The sequence below is a fragment of the Podarcis vaucheri genome, assembly GCF_965113315.1.
Source record: "Podarcis vaucheri genome assembly, chromosome: 10".
Taxonomy (NCBI): Eukaryota; Metazoa; Chordata; class Lepidosauria; order Squamata; family Lacertidae; genus Podarcis; species Podarcis vaucheri.
Window position 1 is genome coordinate 42,935,632 of NC_138748.1, and position 23,403 is coordinate 42,959,034.

A 23,403-nucleotide genomic window follows, 5' to 3' on the forward strand; every position below is an offset into this window, starting at 1 on the left:
GATACACTTATAAATTTGAAATGGACACTTAGAGGCATTACTGTTGGATACAATTAAACAACTGTACTTTGCACCTTTTAAGAAACTTATGGCAACACTGTGAGAGCTCTGCTAGAGGGAAAAGGTCTTTTCCAAGGATCATCGTTAATTTACTTAACTTAAGGAACTTTAATGGCGTCTGAAATTTTGTTTCTTCTTCCCTGAATTGCAACATTACTCCCTCTAGTGGAACTTGGGACTTACAATTTCCTGAGAACCAACTTTGCTTTGTCTTTCTGTGGTTAGATTGTTTACGCTTGCGCCTGCCTTTCTCATGAAACTTTTGACAGTCTGACCTTGAATCCAAAGACAGGTGTGGAATGAGCGACAGGGTAAAAACAAGAGCTGCGTCGAAGGCAGGGAAAGGCAAACTGACACAAACAACCCTGTTTTCTCAGGGACGTAGATCTTCAGTCCCTGCTGTTTTACAGACTGCACCCTCGCCAACAACACCAGCTGAAGAAGCTGAACAACCAATAGGTGAGGATATGGCATCTGGAGGATCTAACACTCTTTTAGAGGAAATGTTACAACAATTCGCAATTTTGAACAAAAAAGTGGATGATCAAACTGCAAAAATTGACTTAGCCACATCTTCAATTACCAAACTTTCGGAACAGGTGGCCAAGCATTCACAAGATATTGGAAACTTAAACGACGCAACATCTGAAAATCGAAAATTGGCGGAGGCTGCGATTGGAAAAGCAGAGGCTGCAGCCAAAGGAGTGGAGGAACTGAAAGGAGAGGTAAGACCGCTCCACAAACATATTACAGACCAGCAGGCCTACCTGTCTTTGGTGGAACTGCGAAACAGGGAAAATAACCTGAGATTACGCTCTATCCCAGAGATTGAGAAAGAGGATTTGACCGGCTTTTTAACGGCAGAATTTTCCAAATTCTGGGGTATAAACCAAGACACAGATTTCAAAATAACGACTGCATTTAGATTGGGAAGAGTCGTTGGGAAGGACAGGCCTAGAGACTGTTTGATTATTTTAAGGACTAAACAGGAGAGAGACAAGCTACTTGATTTACACTTCAATAAAGCACTTGTGATCCAGGATAGAAGAGCACAAATTTACAAAGATATCCCTAAACAATTACTGGATCTAAGAGCCAACTACACTGACCTAACTGGACTTTTGAGAGGTAACGGAATACCTTACAGGTGGGAGTTCCCACAAGGCGTCTTATTTAAATACAAAGGAAAGAAGATAAAAATCAAAACGAAAGAGGATTGCCAGAAGTTCCTACACGATCACGGAGAAGACCTACAGAAAGGAGCAGCTATTTGGCCACCACCAGAGTCGGGGAAAGAGTTACCACCTTCGGACTCGGACAAAAAAGAGGACACCCCACAAGAGTAACAACAGATTGATACAAGATGTCTCTGCAGCTGTATAGTTGGAACATTAATGGCGCGAATTCCCCAGAAAAACGCAAACGGATCTTCCATATCCTAAAGAAAGAGAATTTGGATATAATTTGTTTGCAAGAAACCCATGTGACAAGGGTACACAGGAAGGTGTTAACAAATAAAAGATTAGGCCAAGAATTCATCTCATCAGACAGAGTCAAGAAGAGAGGCGTGGTGATTTACGCCAAAGAGACTCTTTCACCGAAACTTTTGTTTAAAGATGAACAAGGAAGAATCCTGGCTATTGAGATTTCGACCCAAGGAGAGAAAATCTTGATATTAGGAATTTATGCACCAAACGAGGGGAAATCAGAATTTTATAAGAAGCTGCATGAGACATTATTGGACTATCTGGACTATTCTAACATCATTATGATGGGAGACATGAATGGGGTTGTCTCTACTTTTATGGATAAGTCACAGAACCAGAATTTGACTAAAGATGGAAGACTACCAAAAACTTTCTTTGAACTAACTGACAATATGGATTTAATTGACTCATGGAGGACGAGAAACCCCCTAGGTAAAGAAGGAACTTTCTTTTCTGAGGCCCACCTGTCATGGACAAGGATCGACCAAATTTGGACAACTAGAGGGCTGGCACCTAAGACCACAAAAATAGAAATCTGCCCAAAGACTTGCTCCGACCATAACGCTCTGAAAATGGAAATGAGATTTACTACTGCCGACTCCTTCAGATGGAAAATGAATGACAACCTGCTAAGAGATCAAGAGATTGTAAAGAAGGCCCAAAAAGCTTTAAAGGACTATTTTGAAATCAACTTGAACACCTCGGTGGAAAAAAGAACAATCTGGGACGCGAGCAAAGCTGTTATGAGAGGGTTTCTGATACAACAGAATACGATTAAGAAAAAACTCTGGAATGGTAAAAAGGACAAGATATTGGAGAAGATAAGAGACGGCGAGAAAAAATTAAGATTAAACCCAAAATCCAAAGAGACCTTAAGAGAAATTAAATTCCACCAGTCACAATATGCGCAACTGATTAACCAAGAAGTGGAATGGAGAATTAAACAAATGAAACAAAGAACATTTGAATCGGCGAATAAATGTGGGAAACTGCTAGCTTGGCAGTTGAAAAAGAGACAAAAATTAAACTATGTTACCAATCTAGAAGTTGAAGGAAAGAACATTCAGAAACCGGGAGAAATTAGAAAGTGTTTCCAGAAATACTTTAAAAAGCTGTATACACAAGGACCCGAGGATGTAACCGAGATAGAACAATTTTTGAAAGAAAATGGTCTTCCAGAAATATCTCAAGAGAAGAGATCAACCTTGAATTGTAAAATAACACAACAGGAAATCGAGGATGCCATTCAGAATATGCAGCTGGGCAAATCTCCAGGACCTGATGGACTTACCTCCAAGTATTATAGGACGTTAAAAGACTATTTGATACAACCACTAGAGGAGGTTTGTAACCAGATTATGGGGGGAGGGAAGGCACCAGATACGTGGAAAGAAGCATTCATCACATTGATACCTAAAGTGGAAACTGAAAAGACTCAACTTAAGAACTACCGTCCCATCTCACTCCTAAATGTGGATTATAAAATATTTGCGGATATTCTGGCCAACAGATTTAAAAAAGTATTAAATGAGATAATCCATAAAGACCAGGCCGGCTTTCTCCCAGGCAGACATTTGTTTGACAATACCAGGAACATTATTGATATCTTGGAACTTTTACAAACAAATATTAACACCAAAGCAGTATTGATCTTTATTGATGCGGAGAAGGCCTTTGATAACATTTCCTGGAAATTTATGAAGAAAAATTTGGAAGGGATGGGAGTGGGAAGGGGGTTTGAGAATGGAATAGAAGCAATCTATTCAGAACAAAAAGCTAAGTTGATAGTGAACAATGTGGTGACAGAAGAACTTCATATTGAAAAAGGAACACGACAGGGGTGCCCCCTATCCCCCTTATTGTTTATTTCAGTCCTGGAGGTTTTGCTGAACATGATAAGGGAGGATCGGCAGGTACAAGGAATACGGGTCGGAGCGAAACAATATAAACTGAAAGCATTTGCAGATGACCTGGTTTTAACACTACAGGAGCCAGAACCCAGTACAAAAAGAGTTTTAGAACTGATCCAGAAATTTGGTCGGGTGGCGGGTTTTAAGTTGAACAAGCAAAAAACTAAAGTCTTAGGGAAAAACTTGACGGCCATGGAAACAGAAGGGTTTCAGAAAGAGACAGAACTAAATATTGTTAAGAAAGTGAAATACCTGGGGGTCAATCTGTCTTCCAAGAATTTGAATCTATTTAAAGATAATTATGAGAAATGTTGGTTAGAAGTTAAAAAAGATTTAGAAATTTGGTCAAGACTGAAATTATCCTTGTTAGGCCGAATTGCAGCTATAAAGATGAACGTTTTGCCAAAGATGTTGTTTTTGTTTCAAGCCTTGCAGATTGTGGACAGAGTGGAATGCTTTGGAAAGTGGCAGAAGGACATTTCTAGGTTTGTCTGGCAGGGCAAAAAGCCCCGAATAAAGTTTAAGATATTAACTGACGCAAAAGAGAGAGGGGGGTTTGCCCTGCCGGACCTAAGGCTATACTATGAAGCGGCAGCCTTCTGCTGGATGAAAGATTGGATTCTATTAGAAAACACTGATGTCCTAGATCTGGAAGGCTTCAACAATTCGTTAGGTTGGCATGCGTACTTGTGGTATGACAAGGGTAAATCATATGGAATGTTTAAAAACCATATTGTCAGAAAAGCAATATATATGGTCTGGAAAAAATACAAAGACTTATTGGAAAGCAAAACTCCGAGGTGGATCTCACCAATAGAGGCCAAAGCTCGGAAAACAACCAATATGGAGGCTTATTGGCCGAAATATTGGGAAATAATAGAAAATATTGAAGGTAACTGGAGATTGCAGAGCTTTGAAAAACTAAAGGATAAGGTGCAAAATTGGCTGCATTATGCCCAAATTAATGAGGTTTTTAAGCTAGACAAAAAAACAGGTTTCCAGGTGGAAAAATCGAAACTTGAGACAGAGTTGCTTGAACCAAAGACCAAGTTATTATCGAGAATGTATAACTTGCTGCTTAAATGGAACACTCAAGATGAGACAGTTAAATCAGCAATGATAAAATGGGCTCAGGACATTGGTTATAATATTATGTCTGATGACTGGGAAAGGTTATGGACCACCGGTATGAAGTTTACTGCATGTAATGCTTTGAAAGAAAACATTATGAAAATGGTATACAGGTGGTACATGACCCCGGTTAAGCTAGCTAAGATTTACCATTTGTCCGATAACAAATGTTGGAAATGTAAGGAAGCTGAGGGAACATTCTTTCACCTCTGGTGGACCTGCCCAAGACTGAAGGCCTTCTGGGAAATGATCTATAATGAGTTAAAAAAGGTGTTTAAGTACACTTTTCCCAAGAAACCAGAGGCCTTCCTTCTGGGCATTGTCGGCCAGAAGGTGTCTAAAAAGGATAGAACTTTTTTTATGTACGCTACAACAGCAGCAAGAATTCTTATCGCTAAGCATTGGAAGACCCAAGATTTGCCCACACTGGAGGACTGGCACACGCAACTGATGAACTACATGGAATTAGCCGAGATGACTGCAAGGATTCGAGACTTGGGAGAAGAAGCAATGGAGGAGGACTGGAAAAAATTTAAAGACTATTTGCAAAAGTATTATAAGTTATATGAAACATAAGATGTCGTGTGATTGGGAATCTAGCCCCAGTAACAAAACTTAATTATTTATGAAATTTGACAAGATTTATGAAAGAATCAAGGTTTAAATGGGTAAAAACGATATTATGGTATATTGCTCAGAGTATATATTGATCAAGAGATTTAAATTTAAACTGTAATTGAAAATAGAAAGAAACATACGAAATAAGGATATAATTTGCTGATAAATTTATTGTTAAGAAATGCATTCTGCGAGGGATGGGGGAAGTCCAATGGAAATTTGAAATGAGTTATCGAAATGGTCGTGTTTTTCTTTTTCCTTTTTTTCTGGTCTTTTTTTTTCTTCTTACTTTTTGATCTCTTTGTTATTTCTGTAAAAAATGTAATAAAAATTATTATAAAAAAAAAAGGAATTCGAAAAAGCCCTACTGGGAAGCAAAGAGAAACTAATATCAAAATATATAAAATTATCCTTGAGTGGGAAACAAAGGATGAATTGATGAAAGCAACGACACACTGGGCAATCAACATAGGTTATAATATTGAGATAACCCTGTGGGAAAGGAAAACAACAATGAACTTATTGGTGTGTTATACCCTAAAGGAAAATTTATTTATTTAGGAAACATTATTTATTTAGGATGCTGTATAGATGATATCTAACTCTCAGCAAACTCTGTACAAAAAAGGATCAAATCTTTGCTGGGAGTGCCAAGAGATAGAAAACACCTTTTCTCATATGTGGTGGTAAAAGGTAAGGGTAAAGGTAAAGGACCCCTGGACAGTTAAGTCCAGTCAAAGGGGACTATGGGGTGCGGTGCTCATTTCGCTTTCAGGCTGAGGGAGACGGCGTTTGTCCACAGACAGCTTTCTGGGTCATGTGGCCAGTATGACTAAGCCGCTTCTGGCACAACAGAACACTGTGACGGAAACCAGAGCGCACGGAAATGCCGTTTGCCTTCCCATTGCAGTGGTACTTATTAATCTACTTGCACTGGTGTGCTTTTGAACTGCTAGTTTGGTAGAAACTGGGATGGAGCAACAGGAGCTCACCACTGTCAAGCAGATTAGAACTGCCGACCTTCTGATTGGCAAGCCCAAGAGGATCAGTGGTTTAGACTACAATTCCACCTAGTCCCTTATGTGGTGGAAGTGTAAGTTGGCAAAACAACAACAACAACAACAAAAACACACCCTACTGGGAAACGGTTTATGAAGAACTAAAAAAAGATGCTCAAAATAACTTTCCCCAAAATACCAGAAGCCTTCTTACTAGGAATAACAAATGTTGATATTCCTAAGAAGGTACTCAATCTCTTCCTTTATGCCACTACAGCTGCAAGGATACTATATGCACAAAAGAGGAAAGAACAAACAATCCCAAAATTGACAGAGTACTTAGAATTAGCCAGCAAGACAAAAAAATTAGAGACCTACTTTTGAACGTGTTTTCTCCTTGCTTTGAAGGCAAAGTGAGGGAATGGGGAAATGCCCTTGCAGTGCAGAAAAGCTGTTTTGCTGGCTTGGGAAGTCTGGAGGAGGAGAGAAAGCTGGGTGTGGAGTTGGAAGCAGAGTTTGGGAATTAGAAGATATGTCTGCTCAGAAGCTAATCCCACAGAATTGCCACATTAAAGAAATGACAGAGCAGCTGAAGTGGGAGTGGGGCGGGGGCAGGGATTGTGTATAGCAGTGCTTACATTGCTTACAGTGCTAACCTAACTGTGCCTCCTCTGAAGTAAATCCACTCAGTTCAATGGGATTTATTCCCAGCAGTTTACGGGTTCCGTGGCCATAGAGGAAACAGCTCTTGCCCTGAAGTAAATCGCTCAGTTCAATGTTCAGTGGAGATTGCTCCTGAATGAGCATAGAATTGCACCCTTAAATAAATAATCTGATTGCCGTCCTTTAGTGACTAGAAATTTTATCAATAAGTATTACAGTATCAATAATAAATGTGTTAAGTCTCATGTTAATGTGTCATGGGACTCTGGTTGTTTTCTGCTATAGTGTAACACTGCTCCCTTTCAGGATAATACAGTGGTACCTCAGGTTACATACGCTTCAGGTTACATACTTAACCCGAGGTACCACTGTACTTAATTCGTTCCGGAGGTCCGTTCTTAACCTGAAACTGTTCTTAGCTAATGGGGCCTCCTGCTGCCGCTGCGCTGCCGGGGCACGATTTCTGTTCTCATCCTGAAGCAAAGTTCTTAACCCGAGGTACTATTTCTGGGTTAGCGGAGTCTGTAACCTAAAGTGTATGTAACCTGGAGCGTATGTAACCCGAGGTACCACTGTAATAGGGTTTACATCCAAAGATGGGTGCGCTGGATTTTATCTGTTTATTTATGTGGTATGCTATCATTCAGAGCCAAAGAACAGCCTTTTGGAATATGAGTAAATATTTCTACATGTGCCTTGTGATCTTCAATAAATTGATGTGTGAGTGCTTGTAGAGTTTTGTTGAATACTATCCAGATTGAGAGAAAAGTCTCAGGACGGAACACTGTTCTAATTGAGAGAAGATTGAGGTTTCCTGCGTGCTACACGCTGAGAGAGAATTTTATGAAGATGCTATATAGGTGGTATTTAACACCATCAAAACTAGCAAAAATGTATAGGAACACCTCAAAATGTTGTTGGAGATGTGGAGAGGCAGAAGGCACGATGCTACATATGTGGTGGAACTGTAGAAAAGTAAAGGAATTTTGGGAAACAGTTTACAACGAACTCAAAAAGATATTCAAGATTACTTTTGCAAAAACAAACAAACCTGAAGCCTTCCTTTTAGGCATAACAGACATGGATATACCAAAAAAGGTGAGGAAGTGATTTCTCTATGCCACTGTGGCAGCAAGAATTCTAATAGCTAGAAACTGGAAAGGAGATGTAACACTGACTAAACTGGAGTTTGCAGAATTAGCAAAAATGATGGAAAATTAAGAGACTGGACTGAACAAACATTTATGAGGGGACGGGACATGTATACAAAGTATCTCAGAGAGCGCTGCAAAAATCTGAACTCGTTGGCAGGCCTGGAGTGACTTCTGTAGGAAAGTAGAAAATTAAGAGAACTAAGATGTATTATTATTGATAAAGATAGTGCGACGAACCAAAAAGTACTAAGGAACCATTATGGGGTGATGGGAAGTCGCCATAGAAGATATGTATTATGAAACTATTGTATCTTTCTGTAATGTGTTAAAGTGTTTTTGTTGACTGATTGTTTTCTTTTGGAATCAATAAAGCTCTCTCTCTCTCTCTCTCTCTCTATATATATATATATATATATATATGAGAGATTTTCTGCAATCAAAAGAACAAAATCCACCTGGCTTTTAAATCTGCTGAAGACAGGAAAGTGAATGCACGCTGGCCTTTAACCAAGTTGTAGTAACAAAGGCAGGAAAGCACAGAGTCATTCTTGGTATGTGTCAGGTATGAGCTGTGAATGCTAGCTGAGATAAGAGTCCGGGAATCCAGCCATATTTACAGAGTTTAATTGGTAGCTTCAAAGTATTTACAGGAGTTCAAAGAACGACACCATCACGATCAGTCAATTGCCTTGAATGCCTCTTTCCGCTTCTTCCCCCAGCAGATCCACCTCCTAAACCCAGCCCCCCTTCTTCCTCTGCTCCGAGAGTGGCTGGTTCCCAGAAATGGCCCTCCCCTCTCAGATTCATTGCCTCCCGACAGTCTTTTGTCTCCTCCCTCGTCAGAAGAAGAGCAACTGCTAATTACAGTGGTACCTCGCAAGACGAAAAGAATCCGTTCTGTGATTCTCTTCGCCTAGCGGTTTTTTCGTCTTGCGAAGCAAGCCCATTGACAGATTAGCGGATTAGCGCTATTAGCGGCTTTTAGCGGCTTATCGGCTGATCGGATCAGCTGATAAGCAGCTTAGCATCTTAGAAAAAGGGGGGGAAGGGGGGGGGAAACCGCAGGAACTCGCAAGACATTGTCATCTTGCGAAGCAAGCCCATAGGAAATTCGTCTAGCAAAGCACCTCCAAAACGGAAAACTCTTTCGTCTAGTGAGTTTTCCGTCTTGCGAGGCATTCGTCTTGCGGGGCACCACTGTAAAGGCACATGATCTCTGTAAGTGCCTATTCTCTCCCCCCTCTCCTCCTTCTCTGCCTCCAATTCCCTGACAGTATGTCTATATTTCTATTTGTTGAATGCTGAATAATCTTATAGTCCACATACAAAAGCATCTTCTTAGCCATATACAATGTACCATACAGGTAGACTGGTTGTATAACATTAGGTCCAAATTACATGCTACTTTTATGCATAGTTCCTAATGATTTATCATCTGGTTGTTATTACCTGTTATTATCCTCACCTCAGATCATGCTTTATATCCCTGCATTTCTCATTGTTGGTTTTTTTCCATTCTAACTCCTTAAATGTAGTTAGTTGATTCTGATTTTGAAATTTTATATGATTTTTATTGAATGTTTTTACATATGATTGTTGTAAAACACTCTGATATTTTTCATGAATACTACTGTTTTATGAAATACATAAATATTTCTATTAATTTTAAAAACTGCTGTTCCTGGTTTCTGCTCTATAGTTGCTTTTGAGATTGATGCTTAGATTGCTAGATATACTAAGCTTGGAAACATCATCTAGGAATGGCACAAATCTGGAAAGGGGCTGGATGAACTGTTAGGGCAAATAATCTTTCAGTCTTGGGCCTTGGATAGTTCTCAGGAATGTGAAAGCTGAAATGCTGCAGGAGGTTGGTGAAGAAGAGGAAGAGTTCCACTTTGGACCATTGTTCTCCAGGGCAAGCATGACGACCTGTGTAAACAGGATGCATAATACTTTGAGCATGAGATCAGGAGGAAGGACAGCACAGAACCCTCCCATTCTCTCTCTGAAACTTCAGTTCTAATCAGCTCATGCTGATTTTGAGCCCCTCTGACCCATGCCTGTGCTTTTAAGGGCTTAAGTCAGTCCATATTCTCCTGGAAATGCTAAGGGGGAAAACTGTTTTAGTTGTTTGGTGTTAACTTATGTGACACTGAAAAGGGTGTGAAGACGAAAGCAGAGTGGTCAACCTGTGGCCCTTCAGATGTTCTTAAGTTCCTCTTCCCATCAGTTGCAGATAACAGGACAGCTTGCAACCTCTCCCCTTATACCTCAGCCATTCCTCTCTTGGATTTACCTAGAGAGAAAGGTAGGAAGGCCTCTCGCTTGACAAAATGCCCATCTGCATCCAGGAAGTGCTCTGGGTAGAATTCATGTGGCTTCTCCCACATTGTCTCATCCTTTAGCACAGAAGACAGATGATTAAAGATGACAGTCTCCTAAAATGGCAGAGAAACAAAGATTAGAATCCAATGCTGGCTTTATCTCATAATTCTTTTTCTGAAAATGAAACGCATTATTATATTTATTATTATTAAATGTATTATATTTATGAAATTTTTATGCCACCCTTCATCTGGGATCACAGTGCAGTTCACAACATCAAAATATATAAGAAGAACAAACCGAACCAGTAATCCGACTCTCACAAACACAGTTAAAAGGACATAGAATATTAATTGCCCAAAGGCCTAGTTAAGGAGAAACATTTTCTCCAGGCACCTACGTATTTTTCACTCTATAAGACGCACCAGACCACAAGACGCACCTAGTTTTTGGAGGAGGAAAACAAGGGGGAAATATTCTGAATCTCAGAAGCCAGAACAGCAAGAGAGATTGCTGCGCAGCGAAAGCAGCAATCCCTCTTGCTGTTCTGGCTTCTGTGATAGCTGCGCAGCTTGCATTCGCTCCATAAGACACACACACACTTCCCCTTACATTGCTAGGAGGGAAAAAGTGAGTCTTATAGAGCAAAAAATACGGTAAATATAATGAAGGTGCCTGGTGAGCCTCCCTAGGATGAGCATTCCACAAATAAGAAGCCACTGCAGAAAAGGCCCGTTCTTGTGTTGCCACAGTCTGGACCTCTCATGGAGTAATGTCATCACCACAAGAAATCAAACTGAGTTTTTATCTAAAGTTTGCTTGGTTTACAAGATCTAATTCTTGTACTCATGAGGTTATCGGTGGGAAAAGTTCCTGGCTATGCAGTGAAGAAAATGGATTGCTGGATTGACAGATGGCACTTCAGCTCGGTACCATCATGTCCTGACAGATGGTTGAGCCATATGATCAAGCCAAGGAGGGTGAGCTGGTGTTGGAGGGGGAAAGGGCCAGGTCAGTGGCAGCTTGGAAACTGAACTGGAAAACCTACTTAATTTGGCTTTCCTTTAGGATGTCCCTATTTTCATCGGGGAAATGTTGGAGGGTATGGAGTCATGTGATCCCTGAGCCAAGATGAGTCACAATACAACTTTTAGAAGACATCTGAAGGCAGACCTGTATACGGAAGTTTTGAAATGTTTAATGTTTTTATATATGTTGGAAGCTGCCCAGAGTGGCTGGGGCATCCCAGTCAGATGGGTGAGTTATATATAATAAAACTATTATTACTATTATTATTCCAGCTCAATTGACTTCTGCTACTGTGAGCATCAAGATCTCTCACATGCTTCTTTATAAGTGATCAACCTAGTTCTCATGCAACAGCAATGATTTCCTTTTCTACAAGTGTGTTTTTCAGGGTCTGTACCTTGGGAATAATGAACTTGCCAACCTCAGTATCTCTGTGTGTTGTATATGGAGCTGCAACAGGTAAAATATCAGCACAACGTTGAATTTCATGTATCACAGCGCAAGTATAAGGCAACTTCAACTGGTCTTCCATCACAGGTGATCGTACCCTGCCAATCTCTTCATCAATTTCTTCTTGGACCCTTTCTGGAAATATTAATTTAGGAGTATTAATGCATTGCATATGTATCCTAATCCTTCCAATTCTCCAAGCTGATTGTAGCATGTTGTTTTTTACGGTTTCAACAGGCCAGGACACTATGAATTTTAACGCTGAGCAGAGATTTGAACTTGAGTCTCCAACTAAAGGTCTGCTGAATATCCTCAAAATAACTCAAATATTGATTCAGTCTATAGCAGGTGGTAGTTTTATCTGATCCTATGAAATGCTGAAAAACAGCTGAGTTGTATAGTCAGCCTAGCTTCAATTCCACCACCATTTGCTTTGAGAAAGGTGAAAGATGCAAATAGATCAATAGCAGCATACAAGATAAACCAAACAACACTGTGGGGAGCACTCTGTAAACTACTTAGAGGTTTTACTTACAATTAAGTGGTATACAAATGCTGTTAAATAAAAGGGTGGTGTTCAGCTGGGAACAGGAGATGGACCTGACAGTAAGCAGGTGGGCAGAGATGGAGAGTAGACTAAGCCAGAAAACCTGGCATGGAAAGACATTTTAAGCTCTCTGCCTTGCTTACTGGGCTCTGGGAAACTCCTGTGTGAGCTGTACAGGCCTTCGTAAGATCTTGCAAGATCTGAAACAGAGATCCTGTGCCAGCTTGGAAGATAAGATTTCTCATGTGGCGGTAGTTACTGGAAGGTTGTTCTGACTATAAGCAATTTCAGCTTTACATGCTACCAACCCAAAACTTATCCCTCATAAAAGACATGATCCTACTGTATTAAGCAAAACAGCTTTGTTTTCCAAGTGCTTGGGTTCCAGTTGCTTTGCTTCTACTTTGGTTCATTTTATCATTGCTGTTATTATTTATATACTGATTTCTTAAGCCACTCCTCCTGCTGATTATTTTTGAATCCAAATCAGATATAAAGCAACTGCACAGCCCATGTAGCTAATTCAGCTCATTCTGCTGGACTGTCATCTAGCCTTCAAAAAGACAGATATCTCACAGGGTCTTGCATTTCCTCCAATACTGATCACTTACTCTGAACCTCAGGGTGATCGACCATGTTCAACAGTCCCCAGAGCAAGGTGGAAGAAACTGTGTCAGTACCAGCCCCAAACAAGTCAAAAATGATATTGATAAGGTTTCGTTCATTAAAACTGTTCTCTGGTTTCCCTTTAGCCTGAAGGAAATGGAACAAGTTGGTCACTCATGTGGAAAAAGCAAAATATTATGTCATGTTTGTGAGAGAATAGTGTGTACTAATGATCTTTGCCCTTGTTATCAATAGTCTGCAAGATATGTATCAGACCAAAGTGAAGTGAATAGAGAAAAAGCTGATCGGTTCCTTGAGAAACAGTGGGAAACTAGACATTTCCAAAAACTAGACATGGCTGTTGAAAAACATGGCAGCCCCCACCCTGAAGTAACATCTAAGACAACCTAGCTCTTGTTTTGGCATAATTACACTGAGAAATCACCCCTCACTTCCCACCCCACCCTCCAGTTCCAGAGAAACAACTGCTTAACATCTGCCAAGAGGTCTCATAACTGCATGCGCAAAGACAAGCTTGATTCCTGAGGCCACATATGCCTTTGTGCATGCATGGCTCAGCATCCAATAATACTAAAAGTCTCTTGGAAAATTAGACCTGAATTGTGCAGGGCTGAATGTCCCACTACATACTGAATTCCATCTTCGGTTGTTTGGTGGCAAGCAACACCAGCGCAAGGTCTGAGGGGGCTCTTGGTGAAGTGCCCTTGACTCCCCTTGAGCACCACTCTTGCTGACCCTGCTGGAAAGTGTGCTGGGTCCAGGGGTGCCAACTTGAATAAAATATGGGGGGGGGACAATTAAGCCCCACCCTGCATAATTGATTTCAAGACACAGCAAGTGCAGACACCAAGGGCTGGGTTAGGATATCACTCTATCTGTGTGCAAGTCCTGAAAAAGCTCAAACTCCAAACTGGTGCATGTAGTATCTGTGGGGCCTGTGTATGGCCACTACACAAGCTGAGGCAGCACATGTAGTAGGGATTGTTGGAACCAGTTGCCGCCAACCTGCCAGCCTCCACATGTCTTGAGGGCTGATGGAAACTGCAGTCCAAAATATCTGGAGGGTGGCAAGTGGGTGAAAGTTGAGTGCAGAGAAAGTGAAGCTCCTCCAGCCATGCAGATGGGCAGAAAGAGAGTGAAGGAGCCCAAAACTGTTTGCAGGTGGAAATGCGACAGAGTGAAGAGACACTTCTAGAAATCATTTGTGGAAACTGAGGGTACGGCCGTTATGCTTTGTGAGGTTTGCTCTCAACTGAAGGAGTATCTGTTGGCTTCTATATCTGTTCTATATCTGTTCTGCTTCTATATTTGTAAATAAAGCAAACATCACAGGTATTTCAAGATGCCAGTGCTCTCAAATTCAAAAGGAAACTATGCCCTACTACTCTGCCCTGAGAACTCACCTCTCAGAAGCAGAAAAAAACTTTGAAAGCCTAAATGTTTGAACCATTTAATGGCCGCAGACCATTGCTCTGAATCATGCAGCACTGAGATGTGGACTGCAGGGGAAAGAAGGGAGGGCTCTATAATTTTCCCTCTTCCTCTGTTTTCTTACAAAGGAGGGGAGCTGTCTTGCAGTTGTACTGGCATAGTCTAGGTGGCACAAATTCTAAACAAAAGTAATCAATCCCAAGGCAGATGCTACAAAAGAAGCCCCAGAGGTTCTGAGTCCATAAATGTCTCCCCACCTTATCCATCTCATCCAGAAATGCATCAATCAAATCTCTTGGAAAGGTGGGATCTCTGGTTTTCTTATGTTCATTCACAATCTCTCTTAGGGTAGTGCTAACTTCTTCATAGCGTTTCTGCAGTTCACGATGAGGTCCAGGAAAACAGGAAAACCAGGATCCCGCAACAAGAAGCTGGTGTAGCAGAAATCACAAAAGGAAGAGACATCCCATTTTCAGATACAGAAGACATTTCTTAGATATTTCACTTGAAGGGAAATTGCATTCTAGTAGGAAGTTCCCAACTAGCTACTTCTTCACACTTATGTGGAGATTCTTTCCCCCTGGCTTCATTCCCATTCCTCCCCCAATTCCTGCATTTGGTACATTTAAGGACTCTTGTTTGTTCCTATAGTTCACAATATAATGCCCTCTCCTTAGCCATAATTGGGAGCGGGATGTTAGGATATACAAGGGTCTCTGGTGATAATTTCAATAGGCAGGCAGGCTAACATAGGAAGGAGAAGGCAGTTCCTTCAAATATCCTATTCCCAAAACCTAAAGGGCTTCCAAGGTCAAGGTAGTGGAAGAAGTGCTTCACATTCCCCTGATGCAGAACTTTCTAGTGGAGTCAATCTCAGCGTGTCTGGGTGATGAACACTGAAAGGGAGCCCCAGTTGCAAATGAACAATTGGGAGCTCCCTTAAGCTGTTGATTGTTCATTTGTAGCTGCATGATATCACATAAAACACCAGGTGGCAGGCAGGTCGCAATGGCCTCATGGGCCAATTTGGGTCACGTGCCAGGCGGAATTAGCTTGATGGGCTGGAGCGTTCTCCGCATCTGTCAAAATACTAGTGGATGCTACTTTCTCCTATTTTATGTAATCTGATATGTTTATTATTTTGTTTATTATCATTTTGACATCCTCCTTTTGTTTATGCTTATTAGTAACATATTGGCAATTTTTTTTATTAAAGGAATTGTTGTCTTTCTAATTTTCTTTTTAAAGTTGTATTATAGAAGGGTTTATTTTGCCTCTAATATTTTTCAAAAACCACCTTTGACTTTGATTGCTTATGTTCATGTTTTAATCTTCCTGTATTTGTCTTTAGCTAGTGTTCTTCCCCTATCCCGTTTTCCCCTCAAGAATTCCAGGTTTTAGAGATATTTTGAAGGGTAGTCAAGGATGTGGTACCACACAAAACACACAGGCACAAGTCCTGCCCCTTTCTATGTTGACCCATCAAACCCCAAATTGCTGTTTCCTTTTAATACCCAGACAAACGCATGACGACACCTGGGGCAAATTTCTGGTTACTTCCTTCAAGATCTCCTGAAGCGGATGCATTATTTTCAGGAATTTCTCATCACTGTATTCAAAGCGGCCACCAAATGTTAGGGTGCAGATTATATTACTAACAGCCCTGTAGATGAGGATTTGTGGATCAAAAGGAGAACCTTGATGGGATGTAAGAACAATGAAGAGATTAGAGGTATGTCATCATATATTGCCCATTTTTCATTCTAAAGCCATTGTTTAGGCTGGCCTTCTCCAATGTGGCGTCCTCCAAGTATCTTTGGCTTCAACACCTATCAGACCCAATCAGCACTGCCAATGGTCAGAAAGGATGGAAGTTGTACAGCAGTTTTTGGAGTGCAGTTTTTGGAGGTTGATGTGGAAGTCTAAACAATAAAGAAAGCCTTCTGCCAGTGGTTCCCCGCAAGCACAGTCCCAAGCGCTAATAAGTTACTTTTCCATAATGTAATCCTATATGGCTAGGGACTGGGTGTGAGCAGAGCCAATTGTGTGGGTCTTTCCTATGGAACTGGCAGTTCCTATATTGTTGCACCATTCACAAAGCACAGAAAAGTTCCATTAAAGATACAAATTAACAAAGATAAAAAGATCCAAAAGGTGTGGCAATCACATGCCACCAAGAACTACTTATTCACCCCTCAAAAAAAAATAATAATTCCTGAGATCCTTTGCCACATAACACAGTTGAACAGCTGTATACCTCACAGCATCTAATCACCCCCACATTCCACCAATCCTTTCTCATAGCAGCCAGAGCTGAGGAGGTCCTAAAGGAGAACTAACCATGTTGCTGTCAATACTGGCACATGGAAAATAATTTGAAGTTCCCCAGATTCAATGGAAGAAGGACCTGACCAGTTTTGCATGGCAGGCGAGGAAAGCCCAGAATTAAATATAAAATCCTTACTGATGACAAAAAGGGGGGAGGCTTTTCGCTACCAGACTTGAAGTTGTATTATGAGGCGGCTTACCTAGTATGGTTGAAGGAAGGGATTGAATTGAAAAACACAGGAATCCTGGGCCTAGAAGAACATGATCTAAGGAATGGCTGGCATAGCTAGCTATACTATGGCAAAACAAAAGCACACAAGGACCATGTAATAAGAAATCTGTATAATGTATGAAGGAGATACAGAGATCTCCTGGAAAGAAAAACACCTCTGTGGATATCACCCACAGAAGCAGTGGCTGTCAAGAAGATGAATATGGGAGACAAATGGGGAACCTATAGAGATCTGGTGACCATCGAAGAAGACGAAGTAGAACTTAAAGGAAGAGAAGAAACTTCAGAATTTGTGAGTGACTGGTTTCAATACTTTCAAATTAACAAACTATTTAAAACAAACAACCTATTCCTCTAAGCGACATCAGTGGCAAGGATAGCATACATGAAAATGTGAAAAGAAAAGGCAAGACTGACAAAAGATTAGTGGCTGTTTAAACTAAGAATTTATAGAATCAGCCAATATGACAGCTACAATAAGAAATATGGATAAGAAAATAATAATAATAATAATAATAAGAAGAAGAGAATGGGAATTACTAGAAACATATTTTTAAAAGAGTGGAATAATGTTAAATATACAAGCAGGGATAGATTTATGAACATCAGCAAAAAAGGGTGAAAGGAGATACAGTGGTACCTCGGGTTACAGATGCTTCAGGTTACAGACTCCACTCACCCAGAAATAGTAGCTCGGGTTAAGAACTTTGCTTCAGGATGAGAACAGAAATCGTGCTCTGGCGGCACGGCAGCAGCGGGAGGCCCCATTAGCTAAAGTGGTGCTTCAGGTTAAGAACAGTTTCAGGTTAAGAACGGACCTCCGGAATGGATTAAGTTCTTAACCCGAGGTACCGCTGTACAGTATATAAAAAAGGGAGGAAAATATAAACCAAGGAGTTGCAACAAAACCAAATGGAAATTTAGGATGTCAAGGAAAGATAGGCTGGGAAGTCCTCTTATGATAGGAAATAACTAGAGATGTTTCATGGCTGTAATAGATAATTACCATTGTATTAGATGTTGTATTAGAGGCTCAAAAGAGTTGATGGTGGTGGTGGGGACTAGAATAGCACAGTGAAAGAAATGAATGTTTGTAATGGAAAATGCAAAAATGAAGGCAAAAAAAGACATTCAATTTTATCATTTGTTTCTTGAATTGATATTATAGCTGTGTATCAAACTACACCTGTCACCCAGCTTACCAATCCCAGGAAGTTTGTGTTTCACCAGCAACTGCATTGCCAAGTGTCAATGGAACCATGGCATTTTTATGTATCTCTCTCTGTTCTTCTTGAATTTTCTTTTTGTCTGACCTTAATTCCCTCCCACCACTGTGTGTTTATATTGTCTGCTCATTTAGGTTTGCACTCAGTGCATCCCAGAAAGAGGAGACTAATCCTTGAAGGCATATGCCATAATAAATTTTGCATTCTTTATAGTGCTGCAAAATTATTAGTCATCATCTTACATCATCTTACATGCTTCAAAAATGAAATATGAGAAGATATTGAGATGGGAATGAGCTTTATAGAATCCTCTTAGCGTTTTTGCATCAAATGAGATTTCACAGCAAGAATAATATCCCCAACAATGAGATGTACCTTCTTTGGATTTGAACTCAGAACACAAGTATCCAGCTTCTTCAGACACTCTTTCTTCAAGCGTTGGCTTCCCCTTCCGAAAGTTCTTGAGGAGGGAGACAAAGAATCGCCTCTGCTCCCTCCAGCCATTGTCGCATGTTGCTATTACTATTCCTGAGGTTTGTAAAATAAAATAAATACGCATATAATGTAAAATAATATATTATTTAAAATAAATATTAATTTATATATTATGTAGAATAGGTTCATGGCAGTTTACCATTTGTCTAAAGAACTAGTTAATTCTTTGCATTTGTTATTGTTTGTTGTTGTTTTTAAAAATGAAGACTAGTAGTGTCCGCATTAGATTGCTGGCCCATTCTTCTGGCCTTGGGAGTCCATAGACAACGGCAGAGACTGAACAACATTTGCTGCCTGCCATCTTGTGCTGACAGCCAGCCAGCAGGTAGCAGCTGTCCTGCTCACTTGTATGATTAACTTGCAAATAAATCTTCAAACGCTTCTAGTCCACCTTCCTGTCCCTACCTCTGTTAGTTGTTTACAGCTGACTGAAAGAAGAACGAACTCCTCAAAAATCTCCCTGACATGTCACATGAATATGTATCTTCTCCCAGGCAATGGAGTCTTTCATTTACAACCTGAAGTGCCATCCTGTCCCACTTGCAGGCCTGCTCACTTGCTGCTTGTTTCTCCTACTCTCCTGATTCTTTTCTTCCATCATTTTAATGGGAAGGGCAAGTGGGACAACAGAATTAGCACACTGGTGTACTTCTCTGTTGTTTCTAGATCTCTTGAAAGTGTGTTCCATCCTCTCCAAATTCTCCCTTCTTCAGCTACTTTTGGATGTGAGGGGAGATGGGTCACAATCCTACTGCATATTCAGTCCATCAGGGTATCAGCTATACTCACCTCCACAATTCTTTCCACGGTTTATTAGATTCAGCAGTGGAACTGCTGCTCGGTCAACAAAGTTCTCAGGGTTTTGTCCCAGGGCCTCCTTTATCGTCTTGAACCCACTCAGGATGACCATATTTCGCCATCCAAACTGCAGAGAGATGACTGGTCCAAACTTTTTTTCCAGCTTTAATCAATAGGAAGGAAAGGGAGAAAATTATCCAGGAGGAAAGGACAATAAAAGTAGGGAAGGTATAATGTTGCAGCACAATATATATGGGAAATTCCAGAAAGCACAGACATATTTCAGGCTTGAGGTGTTTAATCAAAAATGTTTAATCATTTCCCCAGAATATATATACAGAAAGACTAGCTTTCCCAGTGGGGAGAGAGAGAGAGAGAGAGAGAGAGAGAGGAGCACCCAAGGATATGATAAAGCAAAAATGAACATTTCAATGAGAATTAGAGATACCGAACTACAAAACCATTTAGTGCAAGCTGATGTATTTCCCACACTTGGGACAAACAAAATGACTCCAGCACGTCCCAATTATTTGTCAAACTTGGTCACCCCCAAATTTAGGAAGGCATTTACGCAAGGCAAATTCATTGTATTGCCATCCACACTATTGGAAGGCAGATACAAAAAGAGTCCCCATGGGAAAATCCAAAAAGCACAAACTACCGTATTTTTCGCTCTATAATACGCACCCGACCATAACACGCACATAGTTTTTAGAGGAGGAAAACAAGGGGGGGGGAATCTAAACGAAACAGCGGATGTATGATTTTTGTGGTTCATGCTGTGGCCACAGACATGTGATCTGACGGTGAGCTTGGGGTAGCCCAATGCAAAAATCCTGAGGATCCATGTGGATCCATGCTTTGTAACCACGTTTTTGCACCACTGCTGCCCCAGGCAACAGTGGGTGAGTGATTTTTTGGGTGCAAGCTGTAGCCATGGACATGCTATGTGATCTGATGGTGAATTTGGGGTGACCCAGTGCAAAAATCCTGAGGATCCATGTGGATCCGTGCTTTGTAACCACGTTTTAAGTGGGGAGGGAAGGAAAAGCACTCAAGGGACAAGGAACACGTGTGGGGTGGGTGGAGAAGGATGCTGCTAATAATGCAGAAGAGGGGTATAAGAGGAGAAGGCTGCTCTCCTCTCCCGCTTTGCTCCTTTAAAGCAAGCAGGCTCTCTGCCCCTCTCTCCCCACTCAGCGGCTCTTCTCCCACTTTGCTGTTTCAAAGCAAGCCACGGAAGAGGGAAGGAAGGGGAACCATGGATCCTCTGCTCACGACTGCAGCAGATCCCCCCACCATCCGTAGGCATTCCCTCCGTAACACGCACAGACATTTCCCCTTACTTTCTAGGAGGAAAAAAGTGAGTGTTATGGTGCAAAAAATACGGTAATTACAAGCTTGAAATGTTTCAGAAAAATATTCATTTCCCCAGAATATGTTGTTGTGAGTTTGTTGGGGGCGGCCAGATCCCCCTAAATTCTTTAATGTAGTAAATGTTACAATTTAGCCAATTATTTCGAGTATTAAGGGAAGATTTCAAAGCAGTCCAAAAATACAGGTTATACTGTACTAATTTTCCTGTGGCAGCAGCAACAGCAGTGCTAGCAAAGCCCTTCCCTTCCATCTCTGCCCTCTTTGCATTGCTCTGGGAAGGGAGGAGGTGGAGAGCCTCACTTGGTGGCTTGGAGGCGGCAGGGGTGGTCAGACACGGGTTGCTGTTGTGCACGCTACAGACTCCTTCCTTTTGGCTGAGGAGGAGTGAAAATGCATCATGTAAACAAAGAAACCCTTGGGGACTTTTAAAAATGGTTCATAAAAAGACCAATGTAACAACGCAAAGCCAAACTTAAAGGAAAGTTCTCCTTACTACCGTAATCCCAATTCTCTCAGACTAAAGCCACCACTGTAATGGTATTAGTGTCCTGGGCAGGCCATTGAACATTGGTAGCAGGGCTGTGTCAAAATTTAATTCTGTGTGTTTGCCAATCTGCATCAGTTTAATGAGAACAAAAACTGTAGCGGAATATTGTGCAATATTATGGGGAGGGGGTCGGGATTCTAGTACAGCCACTACCTGCCCTGTAGCCTTAGGCTGAAGAACAGGTAATAACTAGCTGGCTAACTAATTAAATAATACTAAGAGCTTGGCTAATGCAATCATTCAGTAACATGCAGTGTCCTCAGAGATGGTGCAGCCAGTACTTACATCTTGAACAGTTTTATGTGGGTTCTTTACATCTAGCAGCAGCAAGTTCCCAATGAAAGGCAGAGGGGTGGGTCCTGGGGGCCAGCGGCTGCTTCTCTTCCTCCGCTTGACGTAATCAAGCAGCAGAGCAAGTAGCAGGAGAGACAAGGCCAGAGCTGGGAGGTTGTTGTGGCAGCAGCAGGAGAGTTGGCTCCCCAGCCAAGAGATGGAAGCCGCGATCCCAGCCATTCCCTCCGCTTTCTCTCTCCCCAACTCTTGCTCAGCAGACTGGCGGTGTTCTTGCCTCTGCTGGTTTCTCTAATTCTCATTTGTTCTCTTTTATTTATTCTCTGCTTTGAATCACTGTAGGAACATGATGTGCCACTATTAATAGGGTTATCTTAAAGGTATGCAAGGGCTTTAATACTGTAAATGAGCAATTGCACAAGGATTGAAAGTCCAGTGTACAAGTGAAAAGTTCAGCTAATCAAATTGAACCTTCGTAGATCAAATAAGGAAGGCCTTCACATGATAGGAAGTTGAATTTAGGTAAGTCATTGAACCTAGTAGAGAATCCTCTGGTGAGGGTTATACAGCTCTGATAGATGGTTTGGAAAACGATCACTTTCAGAGAGATATGGAATACAAGGATGGTCTTGGATTCTGGTCAAGGATAAGAGGTACATGGATCAACCACCTTCCACTATGTGCCCAGCTGAGTGCGTGAGCCCCTCCTTTTCAGTTTTCCTTTCTGCCGTGCTCCAATAGGCAGTACTTCAATGGAGTTCTGGCGTCTTTTATAATGGCATTTTTGGCATCCACCAAACCTTTATTTGTCTATTTCTTCTTTATTATTATTATTAATGAATTTTCCATTGTTTGGTACATACATTCTATATCTTTATTTGTCTCATAACTCGCAACTTCCCCATCAGTCCCTCCGTGGCCTCTGATTTATTCCTTATTATGCTGCATATCCTCTTACACCACCCATTATCAACCTACCCATTATCCTATTTGCTGCTTACAGCTCTCACATGGTCATTCCTACTTGAAAGTTTATTTATACCTCTTTAGATACTCTCCAGTGTTTCCACTACTTCCTTATCTTTGTCTCTTCTTGATATCTTATTTTTGCTGTCATCGTAGCTAGCTCCACATACTCTATTTAAACTGCCACTCTTCTTTTGCTGGGGTTTCTTTCTTTCCATATTTGTGCATACGTATATGATTCCTGCAGTGGTGGTTGCATAGAGGAAGAGACAAAGTACCTTCTGGGGAATTTCACCATTCGTTATTCTTAATAGGAAGGTCTCTGGGGTTTTTTTTGGGGGGGAGGGTAATCCTTAAAATATTTTTAGTTCTATGTAAATCATTTCCCATACTTTTTGGCCTGCTTACACAACCACCATGTGTGAAAGAAGGTGCCCTCTATCTTTGGCATTTTCAGCATAATTTGGATCCTTTTAAAAAACATATCTAAGAGTTTGCTTGGAGTCCAATACCATCTATACATCTATAGATTTTCCTTTAGTGTGTAGCAGGCAGAGAAGTTCATTGTTATAGAAGAGTTTGGATTTGATATCCCGCCTTTCACTCCCTTTAAGGAGTCTCAAAGCGGCTAACATTCTCCTTTCCCTTCCTCCCCCACAACAAACACTCTGTGAGGTGAGTGGGGCTGAGAGACTTCAGAGAAGTGTGACTGG

General features: G+C 41.1%; 2 protein-coding genes across 4 annotated transcripts in view; both read right to left on the reverse strand.

The window, feature by feature from the left end:
• The window catches only part of LOC309541833 (cytochrome P450 2D14-like), a 35,614-nt gene extending 28,670 nt beyond the window's left edge, over positions 1–6,944 (reverse strand). Inside the window, exon 1 of one of the 3 annotated variants that reach the window (XM_082240009.1) lies at positions 6,579–6,944. The gene's annotated coding sequence lies outside the window, so the exon portion shown is untranslated. The remainder of the gene's footprint in view (positions 1–6,578) is intronic. The other 2 variants (XM_082240008.1, XM_082240010.1) reach the window with 2 other exon arrangements.
• A 1,685-nt stretch (positions 6,945–8,629) lies between these two features.
• On the reverse strand, positions 8,630–22,447 carry LOC309541834 (cytochrome P450 2D14-like). The gene is made up of 10 exons (XM_082240011.1): positions 21,719–22,447; positions 19,501–19,672; positions 18,592–18,744; positions 15,967–16,127; positions 14,688–14,861; positions 12,984–13,125; positions 11,773–11,960; positions 10,318–10,459; positions 9,217–9,950; positions 8,630–8,878 (listed from the first exon to the last, which is right to left on the reverse strand). The coding sequence occupies exons 1-9, from the start codon at positions 21,944–21,946 to the stop codon at positions 9,772–9,774; spliced, it is 1,539 nt and encodes a 512-aa protein (XP_082096137.1). The 5' UTR covers positions 21,947–22,447; the 3' UTR covers positions 8,630–8,878; positions 9,217–9,771.
• Between the last annotated feature and the right edge of the window lie 956 nt (positions 22,448–23,403).